This window comes from Myotis davidii, unplaced genomic scaffold (genome assembly GCF_000327345.1).
Source record: "Myotis davidii unplaced genomic scaffold, ASM32734v1 scaffold81, whole genome shotgun sequence".
In the NCBI taxonomy this organism is placed as follows: domain Eukaryota; kingdom Metazoa; phylum Chordata; class Mammalia; order Chiroptera; family Vespertilionidae; genus Myotis; species Myotis davidii.
Genome location: NW_006291554.1, coordinates 328425 through 350244, shown reverse-complemented (window position 1 = coordinate 350244; position 21820 = coordinate 328425). Strand labels below are relative to the sequence as shown.

The 21820-nt window shown below is 48.3% G+C and overlaps 1 protein-coding gene across 1 annotated transcript in view; it reads left to right on the top strand.

Annotated features, from left to right (window-relative positions):
- The window catches only part of CTDSPL (CTD small phosphatase like), a 54406-nt gene that overhangs the window by 20056 nt on the left and 12530 nt on the right, over positions 1–21820 (top strand). Inside the window, exons 2-4 of the mRNA XM_006765072.2 lie at positions 4270–4424; positions 12878–12910; positions 18754–18855. Of these exons, the coding sequence (XP_006765135.1) occupies positions 4270–4424; positions 12878–12910; positions 18754–18855 (290 nt within the window). The remainder of the gene's footprint in view (positions 1–4269; positions 4425–12877; positions 12911–18753; positions 18856–21820) is intronic.

Below are 21820 nucleotides of genomic sequence, written 5' to 3'. Positions count from 1 at the left end.
CTGAGAAGAGGGGATGTGAGGACAGAAGGAGTGGGAGGTGGGATGTCAGTGTGATCCCAGGGAGGAAACGGGAGTGAGGTGGGCAGGGATGGGTGTGGATACGAGTGGGAAGGTGATGGGGGAAAGCAGGAAACTTGGGAATGATTTTCGGTGACTTTTTCTTCCGAAGTCTGACTTTTTTAAAAACGAAAGTCTTTATGTCCTGCTTTAGACCGACGTTCAGGGTTGCTACCCCTTCCTCTACGCCTCCAAAGGAGTCTTAAGACCCACGTCACAGGAAGGTGTGCTCATTAAACTCTCTTGAATATCCTGCTGTCACAGCCCTGATAAAGACTTGTTCCTGGATACCCGAGCCACCCGGAGACCTCTCTCCTATGCGCGTTATCAGTGGGAACATGCGAAGGGAGCGAAGAAAGGTGGTGAGAGGCCGAGTCCTGGTTACAAACAAAGAAGCTGGACAGCATTTGTGTGCACACGGCGGGTGGAGGGTCGGCTGGGGCTGCCAGATGAGGAGGCCGGTGGGAGCCTTCTGCTGGGGGAGAACACGTCTCGGGTGCCGTCTTTTCACGTGGGCCTCCTCTGGTTTTGAGGCTGGAGGGTTGGAGATCATCACGGCCCAGGGGGTAGGGGCCGTGGCGGTAGCGACATTTGCTCCCCGCAAGGCTGTCAGCAACACAGCTGTTGCCCGGTGTTTGCTTCGCGGGCATGGAGTGGAGAAGCATAGGAGTAAGTCTGAAGTTCGGAGTTGGAAGTAGATACGCTTTCTCCTGAGCATCACCGAGCTGCCGAGCTTAACAAGCGAGCGTGCTCTCCCGGAGTTAGGGTAACACATGACTGCCACAGCACGCTGGGGAAACACAGAAGGAAGAAATGGGAGCACCCATCGCCTGATGATGGCTGTTCAACTTTTGACATGGTTTTTACACTCGCTTTTCATTTTTTTTGTACAGTTCTAATCCAGCCAGATATACAATTATTTATCAAGCTTTTCTGATCTAATGTTATAAACATTTCTCCATTAAACTATGAACTTTGATATCATGTATCGCCCGGCTGGCGTGGCTCAGTAGTTGAGTGTCGACCTATGAAGCAGGAGGTCACGTTTCAATTCCCGGTCAGGGCACATGCCCAGGTTGTGGGCTGGATCCCCAGTAGGGGGTGTGCAGGAGGCAGCCGATCCATGATCCTCTCTCATCATTGATGTTTCTCTCTCCCTCTCCCTTCCTCTTTGAAATCAATAAAAATATACATATATTTTTAAATGTCATGTTTCAAGCAAAACCTTTCCACCAGACTTTAGCTGGAGGAGAGGCAGCTGCTGGGGTGGGAGGCAGTAGGGTGGTCACATTCCAGGCCCATATCTTGAGCCCTTTTAGGAACAGGTGAGCACTGGGGGTGGGGTGAGGCCAGTGCTGGCCCCGAGGAAATCCATCCATTTCCCGCTGGCCTGATTTCGAGAGCACCGGACCCATCCAAGAGGGGCTGGAAACTTAGAAAGCCCCGGCCTCCCGGAGGCTCCTGCCAGCCCTGGGACCAGTTAGCGGGAAGAGGCCTGGGCCTGCCGCAGGCGTGGGCGTGAGGCCGCTTGGGCCGCTCCACTGCTTCATGCAGAGAAGGGAGGACCTGAGAGGCTGCCATTTCCCCATCTGGGGTGATGGGCTCCCAAGTGACTCAAGCTCATTTAGTGACTCTCGCGGGCTATTTATAGCCTCTACAGGCTAAGTAATCAGATGGTGGGAATTATAAGTAGCTCGCTGGCTCCAGGTTTAGGGGTGTTTTTTTGTGTGTGAGTGTGTTTTTTGCATATAAGTTTGTTAGTTAGTTAGTTAGTTAGTTAGTTATTATAGGTTGATGTATGTGATCTCAGAGAAGGATCATAGAATCGGGGAAGGTGCTTCTTGCAGAGCCGTTTACTGCCCAGCCCGGGCATTACCTGCTCACTGTCTCGCAGACATGAACAAATAGCTTGTTTCCTCGCAGGGAAACGTGCTGTCGTTCAGAAGAGGGAGAGTTGTGTTTTGATTTTTGTTTTTATATTTTTATTTTTTTTAATATATTTTATTGATTTTTTTACAGAGAGGAAGGGAGAGAGATAGAGAATTAGAAACATTGATGAGAGAGAAATATTGATCAGCCGCCTCCTGCACATCTCCCACAGGGGATGTGCCCGCAACCCAGGGACATGCCCTTGACCGGAATCGAACCCGGGACCCCTCAGTCCGCAGGCCGACGCTCTATCCACTGAGCCAAACCGGTTTTGGCTGATTTTTGTTTTTAATCCTTACCCCAGGATAGTTTTTCATTGATGAGAGAGAGAGAGGGGAGGGGGGGGAAACATTGATGTGAGAAACATCCATCGGTTGCCTCTCACACACATCCCGACCAGGGATCGAATCCACAACCTGGGCATGTGCCCTGACCAGGAATCGAACCCATGACCCTTCAGTGCATGAGCTGACGCTCTAGCCATTGAGCCACACCATCCAGGGCAGAAGAGAGTTGTTTGCTTCTCTGAGTAAAGTGCTTGAGTGTGGCACAAAAACACCCACCGTAACAACAAAACAGTTGAATCATTTACCTTCAGTGTGAGTTTATTGCAGTAGTTTTCTCTCTATTTGGCCTTTTTCTTCTTCTTAATCTTAACCTACGTTGTTTCAAGGTTGTCTTCAGCATGACACACGGAGAAAGCACACACTTCGGGAACAGGCCCACTTGGGTTCGAGTCCCGGCACACGCAATTACTGGTTGGGTTTTCTCGGCGCCGATACGGAAGCAATGACCCTATCTCCTAGGGTAGCTGGGAGGACTATAGGAGGTGCCGGTCGTAAAGGAATGGAATTTAGACGGCTGGTCCTCGGTAAGCAGTGGTCAGTATCGCTTCCCACCACTGCTGCTAGCTCGGACTCTGGGTCCAGTGGCCTCATCTGGCCTGGCGTGTGGGGCCTGAAAGGGTACCTGGGACCGGCGCTCAGAGACTCACAGGAGGATAAAACAGCCAGCTTTCCCAGGGATTGATGGTTCTGAAGCTCATCATTTAGTGAATAAGGGTCTTAAATGCACACTGACTGGGCCATTTGCCCAAACGCAGGCTAGAGACCCATCCATGCCTATAGAGTTGCTGGCAAAACAGCTTTCCCGTCCTTTTTCAGAAATTCCGTGCGAACACACTTGCTTTTGCTACCAGCAAGCGAGTAAGTACCCCAAGACTTTTAGCAAAGGTTTTGCAACCTCTTGAGGGGGAAGGTGCTATACGCTTCCCTCAAGTGTTCAAAAATAGGATTCGTGCCAGAATTGTTTTTTTGGGAGAGAGAAACTCCAACAGTGATCGCGTGGACTTACATCATTTCCCACATTGATGATTTTTCCCTTTAACCCTGAGCATGTCCCTTTGCCTGCAGCTCTTCCCAGAGCACTGCTGACCCACCCCGATGGGGTATGTGGGGGGACAGTCCTGGCTGCGTTCCCAGACAAAGGCCCCCCGCCCTCCAAGTCGTCCGTTTCCTCCCCGAGGCGTTTTTCCTCTGTGCTAATGTGTGCCTTCTATTGCTGGTGTGGGGCCGCTTGTCTGCACCCAGGATAACAGAAAAGCTCCATCACTCCCTCCGGAGCATTGGTCCAGGCCCGGCCAGGGCCCAAAACCCACCCCGGCCAGCCCTGCTCGGGCCAGGGCACGTGGTCTCTGTCCCAGGTTTCCTGCGGCGTGTGTTTTAAGCGTAATGGAAGCCGTCAGCCCTGAGCTGTGTGAGTCCAGGCTCCGGTCGGTTTCCCATCAGAGTTGAGGAAGGGGCTCCTTCGTGTTATTCCTTAACCCATGAAATGAGTCGTTTCCATGGTGAGCAGGAGTAGTGAAGACCCTAATTGCAAAGTGACTCTGGGTCCCCCTCCTAGAGAAACGCTGCTCAGAGCCGTAAGGGCCTTTGTTTGGAAGGAGTGCTTGGTGCAGGGTCCGGAGACGTGCTCTGCGGGCCCAGCAGTGCAGATGGTGCCTGACCCCAAGCGCGGGTCACGTCATGAGCAAGCAGCCCCCGCTGGGCTGAGGCCCGAGGAATTCTGTCCACCGAGCAGCTGGCCTTCTAGGATTCACAAGCCGAATAACAATCCCTGAGCGTAACTTCCTGGGCCCCTCGTCCCTTTGTCCTGAGTAGGTCTCCCGGGCCTGGGGCCGGAGGCGGGGTGGGGTGGGGGCCGTGCACATCGGCGTTTGCACGGGGCATCCCGGCTGCGAGTGCGTGCTGCCCTGGGCCACAGCGTGCTGTTTTCTCTCCCCAGCTTCCCATTGCAACGTCAGCTTGAAGAAGCAGAGGCACCGCAGCATCCTCAGCTCCTTCTTCTGCTGCTTCCGGGACTACAATGTGGAGGCCCCGCCCGCCAGCAGCCCCAGTGCGCTGCCGCCGCTGGTGGAGGAGAACGGCGGGCTGCCCAAGGTCAGTGCTGCGGGACCGTGCACCCCACCAAACCGCGGGGCTGCCTGTCCGTCACATCCTGGACAGACGTCCTTCCTAAGAGCCTAGCGGGTGCAGGTGTAGCCATTTACTTAAAGATTCCAAGTTACCAAACACGTCGTCTCTTTTGTTAAAGGATAGCTCAGTCGTTCCCATGTAGCAGCTGAAGAGTGTATTTGAAGAGAGCTGTAAGCGTCAGTGCACAGTTTTATAACATTCTTGGTTGAATGTATGAATGGAGAGTTAAAGGACGATGAGCAGACAGAGAAATGGAAAGACAAGAGGAGAAACCGAGTCATGGGAAAGAGCCGAGAATAAATATATAAGTGGATTTCATTACCTTGTTTAATAACAAACATAGTTGTTAAATATTCTTTTATAGGTAGCACATAAACAATTGTAAGCCGATTGTCACCGTAGGTAAAAAAACAAACAACAAAAAAAAAAAACAGATTCTCCCCACATGCTGTCTACAGACATATTCAAAACAGAGTAACTCAGAATAATGAAAAGTAAAAGGATGAGCCAAAAAAAAAAAAATCCCACACGTATAAGCAAAATGAAAACAGGTTACAGTATCAATTCAGTCAAAAGAGAAGTTCGGGGTAAAAATCACTGAGGGAGGCAAAGGGGATTGCTCATGATGAAGATAGTCAAGCCTGAGGGCACAGAAGTCTTCAACCTTTATGCCCCAAATCACATGAGCAAAGAACATGAACAGATATGTTACCAAATAAGTAATACTGTTGGTCAATAAGCAAAATATGTTTCAATATGGCCAGTAATCAAAGAAATACAAGTTAAATGAGATCCTTTTCCATTGTCAAAGATATTTTTAAAGATAATATTTGGGTTTGGTGAAGGTGTGAGAAGAGGGTGGGTAGAGGATATACATTGGTTACTGGTAGGAGGTGTTCATTGGTTACACCTTTCTGGGGGGAAATTTGGGGTCTGATCTTAAAAACCTTAAAGATATGCCTGTGTGTTCCCCTAGGCAGCTCCAGCTTATGGACATAATGGTAGATGTGTAAAGAGCACAAGATATGATCCAGAACACATTATAATATTGCAACATTGTAAGCAACCTCTAATGGTCAACAGTAGACAATGAAAGATCTATAAGTAACCATACAATCAAATAGTATACAGCTATTAAAAAATGACGTCTCATAAATATTACTGATACAGGGAAATGTTCACAATATATCACTTCAGAAAAAAGGCTAAAATATAGTAGGTGACTGTATTTATAGCTATGTACCCAGTCATACATACGCACACAAAGGCATTTATAAGACTAGAATGGTATATGCCAACATGTGAAAAAGTTCTCTCAGTCTGGTGGGATTACGAATAGGATTTGCTCCTCTCTTCTGTGTTTTATTTCTTTTCTTTTTTTTTCTTTTCCCAGTTCTCACAGAATAAGCTTAAATTAATTTTGTGATTAGAAAATGTATTGTTTTTTAAATGCATGTGAATGTAAGGAAGGGGATTCTGGGAAGATGACAGCCAGAGCTCATGGCTCTGGCCTTTTAAATTCCCTGTTTGAATAAACCCAGGCGAGCCTACACTAAGGCCTGGGAAGTGCATTAACGCCTCCAGTTTTCCTGACATCTCCAGCGGAAAGAGCAGGCATGGGACTCATTCTCTCTGGTACTCAGTGAGAAGCAGGGACCACCAACAGGGGAAATTGCTCACCTCTTTTGGAGTCCTAGAACAACGACATAAAATGTATAGTCCTGTGAGGTCAGCCACCCAGCAGGAGCCTGGGGGCCCACTGTGTGTGTGCAATCCTCGAAGGGGCTGTACTGATGAGCTGAATTGCTCGCACTTCTTGTGCCCTGGATGAGCCCCGTGGTGCAGGGTCTTTCTTCATCTCTCTGAGGTTTGTCAGTTTGGGCTTTGCTGGAGCATGGAAGCGTCAGTCCTTGCTGGGCCTTGGGGTGCTCCCTCATTTGCCACTGCTGAGAAAGTCCAGGTTGAAAAATTGGACTGTGAGACTCCTACGGAGGCAAAACTAATGGACGAAATAGAAGAGAACTTTAACAGAGACTCAGGAAATGACATTTCAGGGACTGAATCTTAAGTGCAACAGTAACTTTTAGAACTTAAAAAACATCCCATGATTTCTAAATATAAAAACTCAGTAAACAAACCGAGAAAAAAGGGAGAATGAGAATGGTCACTGCTGAGAACTGAATTAATGTTCTGGGAGAGCAAATGGAAGAAATGTCTTACAATTCAGACCAGAAACATGGAGATGGTAATTGGGGGAGGCTGGAGGGGCCATCTAGGAGACCCAGCGTGCAAATAATAGGACTTGCAGAAAGAGAAAAAGTAATAGAAGAAATTTTTCTTGAACTGAAAATAATTTTAATTTGCAGATTAAAAGGGTACCAAATCTACAGGAGGGTTAGTGGGGGCAAGCGAGGGAACACAGGCCTAGATACATGCTAGACTTCTCAGCAACACTGAAAGCCACAGACTATGAGAAGTGTTTATAAGCTACCGAGAGAAAAGAATTATAAACCAAAAATTCTATATGTGGTCAAGATTATCATCTATGAAGGAAAAAGATATACATTTCAGCCATACAATGATTCAGAGAGGGGATCAAAACAGATCTGGGTGAGATTGGTGTTATTACAATACTAGAGGCCTGGTGCACGGATTCGTGCACCAGTAGGGTCCCTTGACCTCCTGTGCCCTCTCCAGTCTGGGACCCCTCTGGGAATTACAATACTAGAGGCCTGGTGTGATCCCCACAGGCTCAATCCAGACAGGAGGGAGCCCGATCCTGTGCGTTGAGCGTCTGTCTCCTGGTGGTCAGTGCTTGTCATAGCAACTGGTCAACCAATCGTTGGGTCGTTTGGTCGCTCAGGCTTTTATACATAAAGATAATTATAGAAAATGTAGGAATAAATGGAACTATTGGGAACAGAACTGATATAACAAGTAGCACAATTAGAAAACAGATCCTCAAAGTTCACTGAGAGTGAAAGGAGAAATAAACAGAAATGTGAACAAGCCATCAAAATTAAGGAAAGGGAAAAGGAAAGGAACCAGTAATGTAACAAATAGTAAACCTGACGTAAGGAGTAGGTATAAAACCAAGTTTAACAAACCGAATTCTCCTGATGACAGACCAAGACTATATCAGATGGGCTTTGAAAAATTCTGCAGTGTGTTTCCAAGAAGATACCTATATCAGATGGGAATGATTTTGGCAGCACGTAAAAGAAAACTGACAAATAATAGCTTAGACAGATAGGGGACCGTTTTTGTCAGATAAGAAGCCTGAGGCTGGTCCCTGCTCCGGTTAGTGTAAGTGCCTGCTGAGGCCATCAGGGGCCCTCACTCTGTCTGTCCTTTTGTCTTTTCGTCTTTCTGCTCCACCGTCCTTGGCATGATTGCCTTTACCCTCCTGCTTGTTGCTCATTATCTCAGAGCACGAGCTTCAGCCATCATGTCCACCTTGAGAGGGAAAGCAGAGGGAGGAGTAGTCCAGCCATGTCTGTCCCTTTTATGGAAAGTAACAGCTTTCACAGAAAAGCCCAGGAGACTTCTGCTAGGTCTGATGGGCCAGAATGTTGTCATGTGGCTACCCTCCAAGAGAGGCCCAAAAGGGGAGAATTTAGACCAGCAAAAAGAATTTATTTTTTAATATATTTTTATTGATTTCAGAGAAGAAGGGAGAGGGAGAGAGAGAGAAAGAAGCATCAATGATAGGAGAGAATCATTGATGGGCTGCCTCCTGCACACCCACTACTGTGGATCGAACTTGCAACCGGGGCATGTGCTCTTGACCAGAATCGAACCTGGAACCCTTCAGTCTGCAGGCCAGTGCTCTGTCCACTGAGCCAAACCGGCTGGGGCCCAGCAAAAAGAATTTAGACAAACAAAATTGGAGCTCTTTTCACAAAAGAGAAAAAAGGAGTGACTACCGAGTAGATATACTTACTAGTCAGTGAGGGTTCAGTTATGCTGCAGTAACATCCCCCCAAACCCCAGAGGCTTAAAATAATAAAAAAATTATTTTTTCTCTCATTCTTCATGTTTATTATGGAATAGCTGGGCCTTCTGCTCTGTGGCACAATTCAGTCAAAATATGATGTGAGCCACATATAATTTAAATTTGTCTAGTATCCCCATTTTAAAAAATTATATATACATATCTATAATAATAAAAGCATAATATGCTAATTAGACCGGACAGCCGAACGACCTTCCGGATGAAGCCAGGGCTGCGAGGGCCCAGCCCCTTGCACAAATTTCGTGCATTGGCCTCTAGTATATACATATAAATTGATTTCAGAGAGAGGAAGGGAGGGGGAGAGAGGGATAGAAACATCAGTGATGAGAGAGAATCATTGATTGGCTGTCTCCTTCACGCCCCTTACTGGGCATCGAGCCCGCTACCTAGGCATGTGCCCTGACCGGGAATCAAACCATGACCTCCTGGTTCACAGGTCAACGCTCAACCACTGAGCCACATCAGCCAGGCCAAAATATTTTTAAGGTAAATTAAATTTTTTAAGGTTCTGTTTCTTTTTTATTTTATTTTTTAATATATTTTTTATTAATTTCAGAGATGAAGGGAGAAAGAGAGAGAGCTAGAAACATCAATGATGAGAGAGAATCATTGATTGGCTGCCTCCTGCATGTCCCGTACTGGGGATCGAGCCCTAAGCCCGGGCATGTACTTGACCCGAATCAAACTTGGGGACCTTTCAGTCTGCAGGCCGATGCTCTATCCACTGAGCCACGCCGGCTAGGGCTAAGTTGTCAAAATATAATTGTAACATGTAATTAATAGAAAAAATTATCAATGAGACAAAATTTACATTTCTTTATCTTATAGTCCTTCAAAATCTGGTGCACTTGACATTTATAGCACATCTTGATTTGAACCAGCCACATTTTACGTGCTCGATAGCCTCCCGTGACTAATAACTATCATTATTGGATTATATTACGCTATCTGATCCTCAGTCATGGACCTAGGCGGAGGCAGGCCCATCTCTGCTTCCACGATTGCCGCAGCAGGGAAAAGGGAGGATGGTGTTCACACTGGCTCTTGCAGTTTTCACTCAGAAGTAACATGCCTCGTTCCTACAGGTTAAACACCGAACTAAGGCAATAATGTGGTGGCTAAGAATGTGGGCCTTAGCTTGTGTCCTCGCCATACCGATTCCTACTCATGTGACCTTAAGCCCATTACTGTAACTATAAAACAAGATATAATGTTTGTTATGTCATTATTTTCTTTAAAAGGTAGTAACATGCCTCATTTCAGCTTACATTTTATTGGCCAAAACACATATATAATTACTTATTGTTTTGTGATTAATCACTATGCTTTAATTATGTTCAATTTGTAACAATGAAATTGGGGGTCACCACAACATGAGGAACTTTATTAAAGGTTCGCGGCATTAGGAAGGTTGAGAACCACTGGTGTAGAAAAATGTATGCGTGAAATTTGAGCAATGACATTCCACTGTAAACCGTATCACAGCCCCAGGTTCTGATAGCATCTCCCCGGACTCTTCCCTCCCCCCAATTTAAAAATTATTTCTGTAGAAAATTGTCCTTAGTGAAGGGAACATAGTTTGTACCCTAGACCTATAGAGGGGGAAAAAAGAAAAGAAAGAAAAAGGAATCACTGCTGTCATAGTAAAAGTTATTTTAGGATAGTTCCTGCCCAGATGCAATGACCTGGGAAGATGGTGCTGCATCCCCGAAGGTTTCCTACAGTATTCGGCTGTGCGTATCCATGAGGAGAGACCTTTAAAGGCAGGTCTCTGGCACAGCTGAGCTCCCCTGGACTTGGTGTTCATTCGCGGGCTTCCCTCAGTTTCCATTTGTCCGAATGGCTTTTTAAAGAATGACATTAACTCTGAGCAATGCATCATTGGCATAACACTCGAGTTTTCCGGAGGAGACCAGGCCCATAGAAAGAGCCCGGGTTAGAGTGGGACCAGCTCATTCCCAGAGCGGGGGCCCTCTGCCCTTTGCTCTCCGCACGGTCCAGACACCTGGAACGCACAGCCCGGGCCCAGGAGATGTGGAAGCAGATTCTAGGCCTGTCTCCCCTGCTGACTCCTTAACTGCCCCTGCCTCGTGGAACTGAGCCTGCCAGAGGCAGAGGGGAGCTGTGGACAGAGCGCAGCAAGCAGATGGCCTCTGTGGAGAAATGCTTTGGTGGGAGTGGCCTGGGGTGGCAGCCATTGTCACATCCAGTTACACCCTGGACCTGCAGGCCTGTGGCCCAAAGGTAGTGTCTGCAGCCCCTGGCCAGAGGCTAGGATGGGTCAGCACCCAGAATAAGACCAAGGGCAGAGACCAAGGAGGACTTCTCAGGGTGAGGACAAAGTGAGCAAGGTTTCTGGACACTCACTAATACGTGCATACCCCATGTGCGCGTACACACACACGCACACACACACACACGCACACATGCACACATGCACACACACACACGCACACACGTAAACTTCTGGGGTGATTTTCAAGCCCAGACGTCTGTCTAGAGTAGCACCTTTGGTCATAGCCTGTGTTTTGTCAAGCCCTTCAGAGTTACCTTTCTTCATCGATGTGCTCCCCTCATGGAAGGGGTGCCTGTGTGGGGAGCTGTGCACAGTCTCCCTCTGGTGCAGGGTCTCAGTGGCGGTGGTTTTGCCCCCTGGGGGACATTTGGCAATGTCTGGGGACATGTTTGACGGTCACTCCTGGAGGTCCTACTGGTATCTAGTGGGTAGAGGCCAGGGATGCTGTTAAGCATCCACAACATCCAAGACAGCCCCCCAGGCAGAGTTCTCAGGCCCAGATGTCAGCAGTGCTGGGGTTGAGAAACCCTGCTCCAGGCTCACCTAGCCTGTGAGGGCTTGTGAGCAGCCGGTTCCAATCGCCCCAGTCCAGCTGCTGGAAATAGTACGATTTAAGAGCTGCTGAAATGACCTTCTCTATATCGGTTCTTGCAAACTGGGATTTGCTTCGATGGCGCCCACTGGGTGTTGAAGAGCAGCACAGCTCTGCTTTGAATAATGGCAAGAGGCCATTTCGAATCCTTAAGACGAGCCCCGAGTGTCCTGAAGCAGGAAAGAGCCATCAAGATGCTCTCAAGAAGAAACGGTAGTCAGTCGCTGTTAGACTGCAGAGGGGACGACTAGGGTCTGGAGACAATCAGGAAGTTGCTAAGTGGTTCTGAGAGTCAGAGCAGAGCTCAGGAAGGTGCCAGCCACCTGCCACTGTCGACAGTCAGGTTTGGCCCCTTCCCGTGACACCCCTGCCACCAGACCCCCCCCTTCATAAAAGATGGTTACGCTTTTCACAAAGCGCTCGGTGTGTGTGAGACCATGAAACGGAGCACGCCCTTATCGGACCCCCGCTGCTGCTATCTGTTGCCTCCTATCCCACCATCTAAAAAAGAAGCACAAAATGTGAAATAGCTCAATGGAGATAAATTTCTTCTTTTATCAGCATTTCTTAATGATGCCAAAATGAAGTGTTTCCATCAACCATGTGTGGAATGGGGGAGGGGCATTCACGGCTGAGAAAATGATTGAGGCTCTTCCTCGGGGCCTGCATTTTCTTTTTCTTTACCATGTTTTTATTGATTTTTAGAGAGAGAGGACCGGAGAGGGAGAAGGAAGAGAGAGAGAGAAACATCCATGTGGTGTGAGAGCAGAACATGGGTCAGCTGCCTCCTGCACACCCCCCACACGCCCCCTACTGGGCATCCAGTCCACAGCCCGGGCATGTGCCCTGACAGGAACCAGCAACCTGTTTGTTGGTTCAGGGGTTGACACTCAACCACTGAGCCACAGCAGCTAGGCCAGGGCCTGGATTTCCTTGACACCCCCTGAGAACACAGGTCCTGTCCCCTTAAAGGGAAAGCTGTCCCCTGCCTGTGGCCTCAGAGGGCACTTCTTGTACCTCGCCTTGACCTCCTGCCCGGTCCGCCCTAGAAGAGGATCAAGAGTGGCCAGGGCGTTCCTTGTAACCTGATGAACTTGTCTTCCTTTCCTGCCCACTGAAGGTTTAGGCTTCTCAGGGAAAAACTTAACTTAAAAGAAGAAACAAGCCAGTTATTAGAGGGAGTCATGGATCAAAGTAGTGTATGGGTTTTCATTTTTAAATTTCAGTTAAGGATTAAATTTCTGGGAGTACGAGAGGCACTATTCAAATAAACAAGATGAGTAATGAGCCTCGGGAACCCAACCTGGACTGTCAGGGGAGGGGGTGTCTGGGAGGCAGAGACCCTAACTGTGGAAATCGTTGGGTTCCTCCCTCGCGCTAAATACCGCCAAGGTACCAAGGATGGGAAGTCATGTGCCTGCTGTACACTCAGAAGTGCTTTCGGGTTTCTTTTGAGTATATGTTCTACTTCTCTGCAAACCTGACAATGACTTTGTTTTTTTCTTTTTCCTCAGGGTGACCAGAGGCAGGTCATTCCCATACCAAGTGTATGTATTATTTATTCAATTTTATTTAAACATTCGTAGAGTCTTGCAGCTGTGGGCCTACTTGTATAAAATGTTCTTGCTTATGTTGCGTTTTATCATGTCGTATAGCCAACTCTGTTCTGTTAAAAAGTGAAATGAGGCTACATTTTTTAAAATGTTTTCATTGATTTTTAGAGAGAGAGAATGGGAGAGGGAGAGAGAGATAGAAACAATGATGAGAAAGAAACATCTATTGGCTGCCTCCTACACACCCCCCACTGGGGACCGAGGCCGCAACCCAGGCATGTGCCCTTACCAGGAATTGAACTGTGACCTCCTGGTTCATAGGTCAACACTCAACCACACCAGCTGGGCCACAAATTGATATTTTAATCCAAAAAATTCTCTTCTTCAAATCGTCTGATTCAAACTGATTCTCTATTTTTCCTTGGACTTTTTTAAAAAAAAAATATATATATATATATATTATTGATTTTTTACAGCAAGGAAGGGAGAGGGTTAGAGAGTTAGAAACATTGATGAGAGAGGAACATCGATCAGCTGCCTCCTGCACACCCCTCACTGAGGATATGCCCGCAACCAAGGTATATGCCCTTGACTGGAATCGAACCCGGGACCCTTCGGTCCGCAGGCCGGCGCTCTATCCACTGAGCCAAACCGGTCAGGGCTCCTTGGACTTTTTTATCTATTTTCTGGGACCATCCAAGAGACATAGCAGTCCTACATTTGAAAGGAATAGATTTCATTAGCACAGGCTGACTCCACACCTGGCATTGCATGTCACTTACAAATTGCCCAAGAAGTGTCTGATAATTTCATTTTTCTCAGAACTTTAACTCTCCATGTATTAACAAGCTGCAGGGGTTTGTGGAGTGGTTCAGGCTTTGCCAGCGTACCTGGGGGTTGGGCTTTGTTGGGTAAACTGATCAAAACGTTTGGTCAGGCAGCACGACTTCTTCTCCAACATTGAGTAGGATTCAGATCTGATCATCCATCTTTCCGTGGATTTTTTCCGCATATTTTCAGTCCCCAGTGCGATTCAGAGCCTCCATACCCAGTAGGGTCATGGACTGTGTTCTTCCTGCACAGGCTCCTACATTACGCAGGTGACAGGGGCACCTGTCCCCCTCCCTTAGACACTCCAGTGCGCTCTTCCTCCTCAAAGCTCACTCACTGTTGTCTGTAAAGCTAGCACTGGTCGGGGTGAAAACTACTGAGAAAGATGACCCTCTACCCACAGATCGAGACTCATTCTGGAATCCTGGAATGAAAAAGCCAAGAGGGAAAAGATTCCTTGTGTAACGGAGCCCCGTGCAGGGTCACTAACCTGCTGGCTGCCTCTGACATCTGCGCACTGGGGCCGGCGTTAGGGACCTGCAAGCTGTTGTGCAGAAAACCGAAGCCTCGCTCGAGGAACTTGCTCCTTTGAGTGATAACCTCCAGAAAAGCAGTTCTACTGAGGGGCACATGTGGTCTCTCCACAGCCTGCGTTATACGCAGAACCGAGCCACGTCCATCTGAAGGCCAGCTCAGCCCGGGGATTCGGGCCTGAGGCTCCCCTGCAAAACCTGCACCCACCTGTCAGGGCCGCAGGCGGCACACACCCAGAGTAGCTCTTCTGAAACACAGGGGGACCTGGTCGGTCCTGGGAGCCCCTGAGAGCTTGGGGTGCTGCGCCACAGGCCCGGAAAGCCAGGCGTGGACTGAGCCCACCAAGCAGGTCCCACAGCCTCCTGAAAGCTTTTTCCAGGCCCTGAGCATGGAAGATACACCCGAGTAGTTCCAGCAGGGGTCCCCCGTCTCAGCTTCTCGCCCCCCTTTTTTCATTCTCAGGCTTTTCTGTGTCTGTGTGCAGGTTTGGCGTTCTGACTTTTCACAAAGCAATAAATGCAAGCTCGTGGTTTAAAAAAAATTCTGCCCAGCTGGCGTGGCTCGGTGGTTAAGCGTCAACCTATGAACCAGGAAGTCACCGTTCGATTCCCGGTCAGGGCACAGGCCCAGGTTGTAGGCTCGATCCCCAGTAGGGGGCGTGCAGGGGGCAGCCAATCAATCATTCTCTCTCATCATTGATGTTTCTCCCTCTCTCCCTCTCCCTTCCTCTCTCTGAAATTAATAAAATCATATTTTTTTAAAAAAGAAGAATGAAAGCAACTATAGAGTCAACTATTCATGACTGCAAGTTCACCAGGACAGGAAGTTTCAGGTCGACTCCAAGGGAATTCCCAAACTATTGATGACAAGTCACGGTCCCTTCCTCCTCCCTATACTACCACGTGCTTCCTGTCCCACCACCACTACCACCACCCATCCTCACCCCCTTTCATCCCCCTGGCAATACTCCTCTTGATAGAACTGGTGTTTCTCTTGTTCAGCTTTATGTTGGCCCGAGAGAAAATTTCCTTCAGTACATTTTTTTAGTTAATGATTCAGGCATCACCTGAACAGATCAATTGAAGCAACAAAGCACTATTGCCTGTATGCAGTGTCCTTGCCTTCTCCAAGGACACAGCTGTCCGCAGGAATTCTGACCTGTGGTCTGGAGGGTTTGCATGCACCTGAAGCCGCACTCCCAGAGGAGCTGTGTGCCCTTGGGAGACGGGCTAAGGATTGATGGGATCCCCCAGCCCGTTGCCCCCCGCCCCTGCCAGGCCTTGTTCTCTGCAAGATGCTAAGTCAGCCCTAATCGGTTTGGCTCAGTAGATAGAGCGCCGGCCTGCGGACTGAAGGGTCCCAGGTTCGATTCCAGTCAAGGGCATGTACCTTGGTTGCAGCACATTCCCAGTAAGGGTTGTGCAGGAGGCATCTGATCGATGTTTCTCTCCCATCAGTGTTTCTAACTCTATCCCTCTCCCTTCCTCTCTGTAAAAAATCAATAAAATATATATATATATTTTTTTTTAAAAAGATGCTAAGTCAATAGCTTGCTTAACACCCTCTCACTCTTTTCCCTCAGAGCAGTGATGGGAGGCCCTTCCCTTACTGTGAACTCAGAGAATGCTTGTCAGGTGTGGGTTCAATATGCTAAGAAAGTAATTTTTATTCTTGGGTTTGGAAAATAACTGATCCCCTTTTGGCAGGTCTTGGGTGTTTTCAGATATGCCAGGGATAGAATGTCTAGATTCTTACTTTCCCGGCTGGCTCTCAGTTACATAAATTAAAATGCTGTTTTAGGGCTTAACTGCATAGAGAAAAGTCTGGACAGATAGACACCAAGCTAAAAAGGGAGACATCTGGGGAAAGGGTTTCGGGGGCGGGAAGAGCATGGAAAAGAGAATAGTTGTGTTTTCATGTCTCTATATTTTTTAATTTTTTTAATATGTGTTTATTGATTTTTAGAGAGAAAGGAAGGGAGAAGGATAGAGAGATAGGACCATCGATGAGAGAAACATCATCAATCGGGTGCCTTCTGCATGCCCCCTACTGGGGATCAAGCCCACAACCCGGGCATGTGCCCTGACCAAGAATCGAAGGTGACCTCTTGAGTCACACCAGCTGGGCCATGCCTATATTCTTTACATCATTGTATAATAAGAAATTAAAACCAATTATATTCTAGTCACAAGCATGTTTTCTGTTATTGCTCAAACAGAAATAACCCAAATCCTTATGTTCACTTGTAGAGTTTATCATACCCTGCCTTTTCAAAGCGCTTTTCAATAGAAAACATCTTGCAAGTGTATGTTAATTTCACCAATAACCTGCCTGCCTGCTGGTTTATAATGACACAGTCCTTCCTGGGACCCTGAGTCCCATGGCCCAGGTCTAGGCACGCCTGTTCCCAGTGCTGCCAGGTTAGGAATAGTGCTTGGTGAATAGGGAGGCCATAAAGGCGTTTTCTTCTGGGTGAGGTTGGGAAGGATGGAGCCTCCACACGCACTAGAGAGAGCCCCGCTAGAATGAGAAATGCCCGTGTCCCCACACGTAGCCTCGTCCTGGTCAGCCCCCCCAGCACCTTCCTGCCAGAATGCTCATCCCACTTGCCGATGCACCAGATGACGCCTCTGCTACCTTCCCCTCTGAACCGGCTGAAGTCCAAATTTAACTCCCGGTCCTTGACTAAGGTTCCATTTAGAACAAAGACAAACAAAGCCATTTAAAAAGGAATTCATCTTAACTTCACTTTTCTCGTTTTATTTGATAAACTAAACTGTTCCTTCTTCAGTGGCTAGGGACAGATATTTCCCTGTGTTTTGTTGAGTATTAGTAAACATTGAACAGAGCTTGACCTTCTCCCAGCTCAGAGAATTAGCTTGTTAACATTGGATACTGGCTATGCCACAAAGTAAACCAAAATACTTCAGATCATTTCTGGAAACGAAGGAAGGCCCAAAGAAAGAAATACTCTGAATCCAGAATGAGTTTGTCTGAAGATATCTAGCATTTTATTAATTCTTTATGACCTTTTTATCACACGGTTAGAGTCAGCTACTACGAAGACATAGAAATCGATTTTCTGGTTCACACGCACCATGTGGGTGAAAGCAGAGAGGTACAAATGCCACATTCACTCACTGTTACACCGCTGTGGGGCAGGCACTAGGCAGGGCGCTGGATCTGGACCGTTTTATTTCTGTTTCCTATGACCGGGGGTTACTTTGGATTGCATTTTGCTGGTGGGTCTATAGTTTCCCTTCAAGTTTATGAAAATTTCAATCACTAAAAAAAAAAAAAATACTGTGGTTCCAGTATAGCTCTGAAATATGCTTATCTACCATGGTGAATCTCGGACAAAATGTGAGTCCAAGGAAATGAGCCTGCATAGAGTCGCTGTTATAATTAAACATTCATTTCTGTGTAGTTCATTTTAACAATAACCATAACCATTATACATGTGTCAGGCAAATGCGGGCATTTGCTGCAATTATAGCTGATAACCACAACCTTTTGTGATAGGTATTATTGTCCCAGCTTACAGCCAAGAGACATAGCTGAGAGTCAAACCCAGGTTTATCTGGTTCCCAAGTCTCGGCCATTCAGACAATGGCACAGAATTTGGTAAAACTTCAGTTGCAAACTATAAAATTCCATGATACATTTGACCAGGCATCAAAATGTTTGGTTTCAGAAAATTAACATATAGGGGGAAAAACAACTATGGTACATCTACACAATGGAATACTATGCTGCTGTAAAAAAGAAGGAATTCTTACCATTTGCAACAGCATGGATGGGACTGGAGAGCATTATGCTACACGAAATAAGCCAGTCAGAGAAAGATAAATGTCACATGATTTCACTCATTTGCACAATATAATGAACATCATAAACTGATTAACAAAAATAGAACCAGATCGCCAAAACCGGTCTGGCTCAGTGGATAGAGCGTCGGCCTGCGGACTGAGAGGTCCCAGGTTCGATTCGGGTCAAGGGCATGTACCTGGGTTGCGGGCACATCCCCAGTGGGAGATGTGCAGGAGGCAGCTGATCGATGTTTCTAACTCTCTATCTCTCTCCCTTCCTCTCTGTAAAAAATCAATAAAACATATTTAAAAAAAAAATAGAACCAGAGTTATAGAAGCATTGAACAGACTGTCCAACTTATGAGGGAAGGCGGGGGATAGGGGGTAAGAGATCAACCAAAGGACTTGTTTGCATGCATAGGAGCATAACCAATGGATACAGACAATGGGGGAGGGGGGTGAGGGCATGTGCTGGGGGCTGGGGACGGCCGGGAGAGGCCAATGGGGGGGAGGGGAGACTTGTATAATACTTTAAACAATAAAGAATTTAAAATAAATAAATGTTCGGTTTCCTTTTTAACCTCACTAACATAGTACAATATGGTAATAAGAGGATGGGTGTGTCTTTTACATCAAGGTAATAAGAATTTCTTTTTTCTTTAGCCGCCAGCTAAATACCTCCTGCCCGAGGTGACGGTGCTCGACTATGGAAAGAAGTGTGTGGTCATTGATTTAGATGAGACGTTGGTGCACAGTTCATTCAAGGTGAGTCCGCGTAAAGACCGTCCGCGGTCTCTGGGCTTTGGGTGCCATCGGGTGGAAACATACGGTGGTTAGTGTGTGGCTCCATGTTCATGAAGAAATCCCAGTAACAGTTGCTCATTAACTCAGGTGAACAGTAACTCGGAGTTGAATATTAACATCATGGGTTTGGCAGGGGGATGCTGGGCTGCCAGGAGCCCTGAGGCCCATTCCCAGGTATGAGGTGGGACTTTCCAGCAATTTCACCCTCAGAAGTGCTTCGCAGGAGGCACCAGGCCGGCGGTGCTCTGATGCCCCGGGACACTGCGGTGTCTTTGTCAGGGTAACCAGAGGGCCGGCCATATGTGTTACCGGGAGGGGCGGGGGCGGGCACGGTCCTAGCAACCTGCTCTCCTGGAAGTTTTCCCAGACCCGTGTTTGAAAGATGTCCAATACCTAAGACGGCTTCCAGAGCAACGGCATCTGAACAGATTCCGCCGTTTATCTTGGCCATTTTCATCACAGGAGGTTGCTAGGGATTTGAGAAGCTTCGCAGCTAAATGAGTATCCACCTGCTAAATGGCTTTTCCCCTGAAGGGTTCGGGGCTTCTGTGATGTCAAGGTGAGCATCAGATAGCCTACAATTTTAAAAAATATGTTTTTTATTGATTTGAGAGAGGGAGAGAGAGGTAGAAACATCAAATGATGAGAAAGAATCACTAATCTGCTGCTTCCTGCACACTCCACATTGGGGATCGAGCCTGCAACCCAGGCATGTGCCCTGACCGGGAACTGAACTGTGACCTCCTGGTTCAAAGGCCGATGCTCCACCACTGAGCCACACTGGCCTGGCAGGTAGTCTACATCTTATCACCTCCCTCACTCCCCAAGTCCCCGTCAGAATAAGAGCAAAACTTAATTACAAATTACCAGAGGACCTCCATGCGGGAGCAGCTGTAATTACACTGTTGAGAAATGAGCTCATTAACCATTTTCCATTTTTTGAAAAAAGGAATAAACGATTTCAAAGAGGCCAATGATGAAAAGGCTTGGAACTAGGGGATTGGTGTGCTGGGGGGGAAAGCGGTGTTTAGGGTCCTGGTCCTGTGTGCCTCGGGGTGTCTCTGGCATCGCTGGCCCGTTAGACCATGGTGTTTAGGGGCGTCCCGAGATGCCCCTACGTCTCATGGAGGCCCCATCCACGATGGGGCATATGTCTCACGTAACCAGGCGTCCCTTGATGGTGTGTGGGAAGCGGAAGAGCCATCACTCTGCCTGCAGGCCTTCGTGCCAACATCTTTTTCCTTCGCCTGCTCTCACTAAACACAGGCCTTCCTGGACAGGTCAGGGCCAGGTGCTTACCTATGGGTCCTTTGGGAGAGAGGAGGAGAGGCCACACTTGCCTTTAGCAGTGAGACAGGGCCCTCTGGCCACTAGGGCAGGTGGTACCACCCACCACCTCGAGGGCCCTCCCAGGACTGGACCAGGGGCTGCAGTGAAAGGCACTGGAACCCTTTGTCCCCTCCCCCCACGAGCAAGTTGCTCAGAACTTCTTCAAGTCCCTCTGGAGGAAGGGAAGCCCTTTAGGGCAGGGACCAGTCGCCATCACAGCATAGACAGCTGCCCCCCAAGCAGCTCTGGGAGGGTAGGCACCGCTGGCCAGACCGCCCAAGGTTGCTGAGTTCCTGGCTCCGCAGGCAGGCTCGCAACCCTTGGTGTCTCCAGGGCCCGCTCCCAGGGCATTCATAGGCCCCTGAACGTGGACAGCATCTCCTCGTTTCTTCTTGCCCGGCCTGCCTGCATTGGCAAGCAGAATAGTCTGCATTGTATGGGTTTTTTTAATGTTCTGGGCATTTCAGAGCCCTTGGAGAATTCAAAGGCTGTGGGCCTCTCTCCTTGAACTTGTACAGCATATACGCTTGTGCACCCCGGCCTTGGCGCCCCTGGCCTCCTCCACACCATCACGTGACGGGATCAGGGGAGGTGCCCTCTCTGAGCCGGGGGTGTTTTTGTTCTTTCAATATACTCGGTGCAATATGATTTCACAATCTAATGCCTCGTGAGAGCTGCTTCCCTCGGCCCCATTTTGCTTTTTAGCGTGAGTCCCTGTTTTAGTCGCGAAATTATTTCAGTTGTGAACTCGTCCTTGGCCTCCCAGCCATAGGAGTGAATCATCTGTTATCTCAAGCCTCAGGTGCTCACAGCGTGCTTAGTGATGTGCTTAGTGGTGGCTGTATATTCTGCGTTTCTTCCGTTTACACAGCAAAGGAGAATGTGTACAGTGATGGCTTCAAGGCAGACCCCGGGTCAGAGTCTAACCAGAGAATCTGTATCCAAACCGTTGCCCAGGGGCCACCCCGCACCTTCTCCTTCCCTCCCTGACTCTCCTGCTCGTCCCAAGGGGTTGCACCCGATGACTCTCCTGGGCCTGTTCATTGGAGTCGTTTCTACCTGATTTGTGGAGTTCCGTTTAGAATTCTTTGTGAGTCCGTCGTTGGGAACGTAGCGGCTGCTGCAGAATCATAGTTGACTGTTAGATGGCAGTAATATGGGCAGCCTTATCTGAAATATCCCGCAGTTTGTGAGTGTGACTTAGGCCAGAACCTGCGAGGGCGGCCTGAATTCCCTGGTGCTCAGGACTGGATGGAGCCATGGACACGCGTCACAGCAGCTGTGGAAAGGAGGAGGAACTGGGGTCCAGAGAGAGCCTGCCCCAGCTCGTGCTGTGTGGCCTCTCACTGCACCCCCACAAGTCCTTGGCCCTGCTTTGTGTCCATGGGCTGAGCATCTCCTGCCCGTCACTGGACAGCTGGCACGGTGTTAATTATTGCCCCCAAAGTAGCACTGTCCTCTGGGACCATTGGGCTTTCATCGCCTCCCCCTGGTGGCCAATGGTGGTTCCGTGTTATCTGGGCTTTGGACCAGAGCTGAGCTCCTGAGCCCCATTCCCCAGCCAGGCTGCCCTCCCTCACCACCCCCCCCCCCCTCT